The 7,853-nt window shown below is 41.1% G+C and overlaps 1 protein-coding gene across 1 annotated transcript; it reads left to right on the top strand.

The window, feature by feature from the left end:
• Window positions 1–705: 705 nt before the first annotated feature.
• Window positions 706–7,494, top strand: LOC131224050 (aldehyde oxidase GLOX1-like). Its single transcript, XM_058219626.1, has 3 exons — window positions 706–1,634; window positions 3,875–4,035; window positions 5,645–7,494. Exons 1-3 carry the CDS (start codon window positions 1,035–1,037, stop codon window positions 6,816–6,818), a joined length of 1,935 nt encoding a protein of 644 aa, XP_058075609.1. The 5' UTR covers window positions 706–1,034; the 3' UTR covers window positions 6,819–7,494.
• Window positions 7,495–7,853: the final 359 nt, after the last annotated feature.

Here is a 7,853-nt window from a genome sequence, read left to right as displayed (position 1 = left end):
TTCCTGTTTTGACTTGTACGTGCCTCATTTTCGGAATCATGCCTTAAAATGAGTTGGAAAAACGGATGGACGGTGAAGATATACAACAAATACATCGAGTTGAGACCCACGGTCAGGGTCTCAACCCCATCTCTGGATCCCGGTCACAGCTAAGTCGCGTCCACATACTCGACCCTTCCGTTCTTTCCCTCGGGAGACCGTAGAATAGGAATACAGTACAAGCGTCTCTCTACTCTACACGTGGCAAGGTTGTCTTCTCTTTTGGGACCGTCCATCTCGTTGACCCATAATCATACATAAAACCAGTGGCCTTCAAGCAAGGGAAGATAATTCGTTAACATCCAAACATTTAATGCATTAAAGTAATTAAAAAGCAGTGTCTAGATTCTCTAGAAGGTGGGGTTTTTGAAATATAACCTATCAGTGGTAAGACCCACCAACTGGACGGCCCAGATTTATACGCAACATTTCGACGTGCACAATGTACACCAACTTCCTGTTTTACTGGCTAGCACGAGTCACCCCCTAGCGGGGTCCACATGCTGAGTTTCAGATGATCGGAACCGTCCATTCTGTGGACTCCACGCTATACAATACACCATAAGAAACTTACACTGAACGTATGATCTTAACCATAAATCTCTGTGGATGAATTTAAAACAATAAAAAGAAAATATTGAATGGCTCCAATTCAAGTCTAAAGTTCAAAGGTTAGGATCATCCATGAAGACCGATTACAAGACAATAAATATGGGCCGTTAAAATGATAGGACCATCTCTCCATGTGGGCCCATTTTGCGGTAACCCACGCTGGATACTGAGTGGCGACAGAGGTAGAAAGCTTGAAATAGGTGGTTTGACCAAAGTCTCCACTAAAAATAGCAAATCTAATGTTGGTTCCGCAATTTCGTTGAAACACTTGGTTCGAACTCTCACGTATTAAAAAACAAAACATACAACATAAGAAAAGGAGAAGAAAGGAGGTTAAAAGACCAAAAAAAAAAAAGAGGGAGAAAGGAAGATTGAAGAAGAGAATGAAAATGGCGGTATCGCACCAAGCTACCATGATTTTACTCTCTACATTCTTCATAGCAGCAACGGCTCATTTTGGATTACATGGTTTTGATTTTATAGGCGGCTTCCATCCGATAGAAGAGTACTCAGGCTTCGAATTCGGTGGACATGCAAACCCAGTTCTGAACCCGAACCAACGACCTGGTTATCATGGTTTAACTCCGGTTGATTTTGATGGGCACCCGTCTCCTGATCAGGATCAGGGAAATGGACCCGATAATGATGATTCTACCCCATCTCAAGAACCGAGAGAACAAGTCAGGGATGGTGGGTCTGAAAACTTTGGTGTTGAGAAAGAAGACATTGATGACGGGCTCGAGACGAATTATAAGGGCGGGTGGGAGCTTGTATGCATGAATTCTGGTGTGTCAGCGATGCATTTGCAGTTGATGAAGAACAACAAGGCGATCATATTCGATGCGACGACGCTCAATCCTGCAGCGATCCAGTTCCCGCCTGGTAATTGCAGGATGGATAATTCTCGCAATAAGTCCATTGAAGATTGCTGGGTTCATGCTGTAGAGTATGACATCGAGACAGCCGCCATCAGGAAACTAAAGGTATATTATAAGGGCCTGTTTGGCAGACACCTAAATTGGTTTCATTTCATTTTAGTTAATCATCATATATTTTTGGTTGGGTTTGGTTGCACCAATTAATATCATGAAATTGTTATATCTATATTGCACAAGTAATTGACTCGTCTATGCATCAATAATGAAAATTAAATACAATAAACTTAAGGTATACTTGATTAGAAAAACATTCCTGATACTTTCAATGTAGCCGTCGGGTCAATACAATAAACTTAAGGTGTACCCGATTAGAAAGACAATCCTTATACCTCGATATAGCCGATCGGAATCTTGATTTTCCGCACCTCACACCTTAAGGAGAACTTTTAACAGAATTAGAGTTTTTTTTAATCTTGTGTTGGTGAGAGGACCAAGACAAGTATTTATAAGAAAGAGAAGTTTATTCATCACATTTCTTCCCTTTAGGGTCTCTATACTGTAGGTTTCCATATACAGCTTAATAACTGTGCATAAGGACCACGGTTCAAGCATCCCATCCCAAACCTATTTATAATAATACAATTATAATGAAGTCTACTGAATCACTCAAACTAGATAATCTAATGGCCTGATTTAAACCAATGTTCATGTGTGGCCCACTTGATAGATTCTTACAAAAATATCATGATATTTACTGTGCAACCAAAGGCAGCATTAGAGGCGATTTCCTTTTGTGAAGAGATTCATCTCTAATATATAATTATGATAACCTAAAAATGATTTGAAATCAATTCTAGGTATCTACCAAACGAGCTCTAAGTTGTTGTTGTTGTTTTTTTTTTTTTTTTAATTTTTTTGGTTCATGCCGCATGCACACGTTCATCCGATAATGTGGCCTGCGCATGTGATGAGTGGTTATAATTCACAATGGCCATACGGCCACCGAAGATATACATATATGCCTACCTACGTAACCTTTCAATATTGGCATGTGCATGCAAGGAATGGGTGCCTTCGAGCTGCGTGGGGCCCACCTTGATGTACATGTGGAATCTAAATTGTGAATATATGGTGCGTTAACTCATATTATCCGTGCATCCCAGATATCATCCTGTTCCAAAATTCAAGCCAGACAGGTCGCAGTGATCAATGTAGTGTGGCCCAATTTGGTTTTTGAATGGCTAAGTTTTTGCGTCCATTCATCATGGTCTTTTCAAACCCGGCGACTGGTTTGGATTGTATCTACTAAAGCATGGTAGACACGAAATTTCACCTTGAAGTTTCTAGGGTAGGCATCACCGTCCTCATTGTCCTCCATTGTTCCCTGTGTTGTGGCCCACCTGAGTAATGGATCAGGCTGTATTTTTCCATTTACGCGTAACATGGTTGGCAACACCAGATGCATGGTGTGGATTCCGCATGGGCATCACAATCAAACCCACATAGCTTGACTGCAAGGTATCTTAATGTGCGCTCGAACGCACACAGATATGAAAGAGACTGATATTCGGTATAAATACACATACGTATGTAGTTATCACACATTCATAAATACACGGCATGCGTTCCCTGCATGCATTTAGATTTTCGTTCACCATTCAAGTGGCATATGTGCAAGACCATCAGACCATCCATTCTTTTGGATCCAACCACAAGTAGACTATACAAAAGATGACACCTCTCCGATGATCCTAACCATTAAAAATGCGTAAAAAATTGATAATCAAATGTTATCAATTTTTATACAATCTTTTACACTATTAGGCCTTATTGTGTAAAGAGCCTTGAACCATTCAAACCATACGGATACTGCCGAAGCCAATCCAAAACCATACAGCTCCTCATTTCCATTGCTAAGGGTATTCAAATTTTCGTGTGTAACAAAACATTCACTAGGCTAGGTGCAGTGGGATGGCAATGGGCCAGCCTCGGGTACTGGGTCAGGCCAAGGTTGGCCCTAGCCCGCCCCTGGTCTCTCAAGCCATGGCTATAAGCCCGGGGCTAAAAAGACCTTGGCTCTAGCTATGGCGCTGTAGGGCTCGTCGTGAAGGAAAAGAGTGACGTGATCAAAGGTTTGAAATAATATAAATTTAATAAAGGCCCCAATATAACTTTTGACGATAGAAATATGATCTTGGATTTTAAAAGTGCTTTTAAATTATACATGAAAACTGAACGAACCCGCCCAAGTGCATTCAATTAGTGATTTGAGGGTCCAGATTTACTTTACTAGGAAGATATCTTATCTCGTTTTTATGAAGAATATCTTGCATTGTCTTTGATAGGTCATGACCAATCCATGGTGCGCATCAGGAGCGCTCGATGCAGAAGGGGTCCTTGTGCAGACTGGTGGGTGGAACGATGGAGGAAGAGGGGTTCGTTATTTTGAGCCCTGTGACACATGCGACTGGGAAGAGTACCCAACTGCCCTCTCGGTTCAAAGATGGTATCGTTCCCTAACTTTGGTCCCCATTTTCTTCTAATTTTTCTTTTAAAACATCTCATCTTATAGAATGTGGGCCAGTAAACAACTGGGCCATTGTGATTTACATTGGCAAACGGGTCTTGTCGACCCAACGGATCATGGTACCTGACCCAAGAATAAGTGGGTCTAGGTCTAAATTTTGGTCCATCGAGTGCGTTTGGCTAGAAAAATTGACCTGAATTACTAAATGGTTGAGTCTGGGACCTCTCAAAACAAACAATGCAAACCCAGTTTTTAAGAAGGTGCTATTTGGGCCATCTGAAATGGTTAATTAATTAAGTATTGGAAAGTCTAAAAGTTTGATTAATTAATCAACTAATACTATCTAGATTAAGTGGAAACTAACCCTTGACCATGTATTCTTCAGGGTCATTGATTTAATACACCACAGAAGTAACATATTTGAAGTGTTATTTGTGTCAAAATTCACTTTCAATTTTTATACACCGTCCAGACCCAAACTAGCCCTAATCAAAACCTGAGCCATGAGATCAATGGATTGGGTCTTAGCAGTATTTTTTTTTTCTTTCTTCTTCTTTTAAAACTTGGACCTGACCCATAACTAATCCGAATTTTAATAGATTGGATCTAGCCCTCGAGTCTGGGGCTCCCCGTGATCGAACCTTACACATTTACACTACTACCTATAACTCACTTTCTCTTTCTTGCTCAGATAGTAGATTACGTATCGAGAATTTTACCATTAAATTCCTCAAGAATCAACATTTTATTAAATAAAGCCTAGACAATTAGAAAGGAGGAAATTAAAGAACGCTGTCATTTAATTTTATTTCTTTATAATGCAAGTCGAGAATTGTAGGGTAGCCTCACTCCTTACGGTCTCCAAGAGTTTTGGTTATCACCTATCATGATAATTGGACTCTTTTAGTGTTGGTGACAGATAGGAGATAAACCTTTATGGTTTATCATATTACTGGATAAATAAGGATTGGTGCGGGAAAGAAAAGAGAGCAGCTCCTCTTCTTCTCATCATATTGCTGGGGTTCAGCTCTGTATGAGGATCGTACTGTAGAGAAAGTCTGCTCACGTGGTGTGTGTATAACATCTATGTCATCCAACATATGTACCCCACCATGGTGCTTGTATGATCCAAAAATCATTAAATGTGCTACACTTGAATTTAGATGTTTTAACTGGTGTATATTATTTGGATGGATTGCCCCACCTTATGATTGGATCAGCCATATTTTATATATATATATATACACACACACACACACACACTGCCTGACTTAATAAGTATGCTAGTCAGCAGATACTTGGCTATGCCACTATATTCTGACTAGCATACCTAAGCCGTCCGGTATATTATTTTCAAAGGATTAAATTACATTACTGCCATCATCTTCGTCTTCTTTTTTTTTTTTTTTTTACCTTTTTGTTTATCAAGTAGAGAATTCAGAAATGTGAGGCACTATTTGGTAAAATTCAAATTCTCAAGCAATTTTTCAGTTGAAATCCCATACATTTTCTTTCTTATTCAATACCTAGTGCTGAGATAATACAGAGCATTTTCTTACTCAATACCATTATATACTGCACCGCGTAGGTATGCTAGTCAGCATATACTCCCCGACGGCCGTTTTATCGTAGTAGGAGGCCGTCGGCAGTTCAACTACGAGTATGTACCCAAACGCGGCGAATCGAATCCAACCAACTTCAAACTTCAATTGCTCATTCAGACGACAGACCCAGTTGAGAACAACCTCTACCCCTTTGTATACCTCTCCACCGACGGAAACGTCTTCATCTTCGCCAACAACCGTTCAATCCTCCTCAACCCCAACAACAACGCTGTAGTCCGTGAGTTCCCCGACCTCCAGGGCGGCTCCCGCAACTACCCAGCCTCAGGCATGTCCGTCCTCCTCCCATTACGGCTCCGCGGCGATAAAGTCAAGACCATCCCCGCCGAGGTCCTCATCTGCGGCGGCTCCCCACCACAGGCTGCCAGGTTTGCTGCCAAGGGCAACTTCATGCCTGCATTGCGCTCATGTGGGCGGATGACAATAACATCACCACAGGCCTCGTGGAAGATGGAGCTCATGCCGGAGGGCCGGGTGATGGGTGACATGCTCTTGCTCCCCAACACCGACGTGCTTATAATCAACGGCGCGAAGAGGGGGTCAGCTGGCTGGGGCTTTGCTAGCGACCCATCCTTTTCGCCAATGATCTACAGCCCTAAGAAACCAAGACGCAACCGGTTCTTGATGCTGAAGCCGTCGACGATCCCACGTATGTACCATTCTACTTCAGCGGTGCTGCCGGACGGTAGCATTCTAGTGGCGGGCAGCAACAGCAACAACCAGTATGTTTTCTCAGGCGTGCCATTCCCCACTGAGATGAGGGTGGAGAAGTTCATGCCACCTTACTTGGACCCGGTAATGGCCAGATATCGGCCTAAGATCATGGACGAATCAGCACCACAGGAACTTAAATACGGACAGGCATTTGCTTTGAAGATAAAGTTGTTAGGGATGAAAGTGCAGACAAATGACATAAAGGTGACTATGTATTCACCACCGTTCACCACGCATGGGTATTCCATGAATCAACGGATGTTGATACTGCGGGTAGGAGACGTAAAGAATGTTTTTGGCATTGGGAAGTATGAGTTTTCCACCTTTGCGCCAGCTACACCTGTGCTTGCACCTCCAGGTTACTACCTCTTGTTTGTAGTTTATAAGGGTTTTCCAAGCACAGGTGTGTGGGTCCGAATTGCATAAAGATTTAAAGGAAGAAAATCGTTTGAGTTTTGCTAATTCCACGTCCTTGTAGAGCTGCATACTTTCACACGTGGGGTATGCGTTGAAAGATGGAATATGTGAGTGAGATATTAAGCTTTTTCATAAGGTTGGAAATGATGGTTAGGGCTCAATTGGCAGCCTGGATTTGAATTCATATGGAATTGTGTGGGTTTTATTTTGTACGGAATCAGGTGGATTTGAAATTATAACTTTTAAGTAGGGTTTGAAAATATGAATTTGGATTCCTCTCAAATCTAAGTACTTCTGCCAAACACTCAAAACACAATAATTTCTTATTAACCCTTTCTAATCCCATGCTGCAAAATGTGTCTTTTTTTAATCTTCTTCTTAGAAAATCAGATAATTTCACCCTTCAAGCAGGCCACAAGTTACAAACTAAATTAACCATTAATAAATTTTTTTATACATTCATTTGTTTTGATATGCCTTGGCCTACCTAAGGTGTGAAATGACCTGATTTATATATTGGAAGATCCAAATACCATAGCTCACCTGATGGAAAGCTTATCTCTCACTCAAGTGACACATTGTGACACGTGGCAACGCATGGATGTGTGCAACACCTACAAGCGTGTGGAATTAGCAAAACTGGAGATAGAGAGGAAATGGAGATTTGGAAAGTTGTTTTAGTTAGCCTGGCATGTAACTTTCTTTATTGATTTATTTATTCTTTGAAATTCTTTCATATAGCTCCCTTTATATTTTTTGAAATTTCTCTGTGAAGTAAACTCTCTACTTGTCATATCTCTCATGTATTGTGATATATTCTGGATATTTGGACAATTTAACTATGATATATGGCCAAAATACGTGGTAAAAAAGAGAGGTTGGGTACTCCACAAAGCTTGTACGAAAAGCTTCAAACTCTGCATGTAGGGCCCAGTTTGATTTTTATGTGTATAATCTAACCCTTCAAAGGTGCAATGCCCAAAAAAGGCTAATCCACCCATCACATAGGCCACCAAATGAGTTCGGAAATTTTTGAATGGATGT

This window comes from Magnolia sinica, chromosome 13 (assembly GCF_029962835.1).
Source record: "Magnolia sinica isolate HGM2019 chromosome 13, MsV1, whole genome shotgun sequence".
Taxonomy (NCBI): domain Eukaryota; kingdom Viridiplantae; phylum Streptophyta; class Magnoliopsida; order Magnoliales; family Magnoliaceae; genus Magnolia; species Magnolia sinica.
The sequence above is the reverse complement of the archived record's forward strand: the minus strand, read 5'-3'. Positions and strand labels throughout refer to the sequence as shown.

What these genes read in the sequence shown, in the direction of transcription:
- LOC131224050 (XM_058219626.1), top strand. Translation starts at nt 1,035, where the DNA reads ATGAAAATGGCGGTATCGCACCAAGCTACCATGATTTTACTCTCTACA. An exon ending in CCGCCATCAGGAAACTAAAG is followed by an intron (nt 1,635 to 3,874) that starts GTATATTATAAG and finishes TGTCTTTGATAG; the next exon opens with GTCATGACCAATCCATGGTG. An exon ending in GCCCTCTCGGTTCAAAGATG is followed by an intron (nt 4,036 to 5,644) that starts GTATCGTTCCCT and finishes TGCACCGCGTAG; the next exon opens with GTATGCTAGTCAGCATATAC.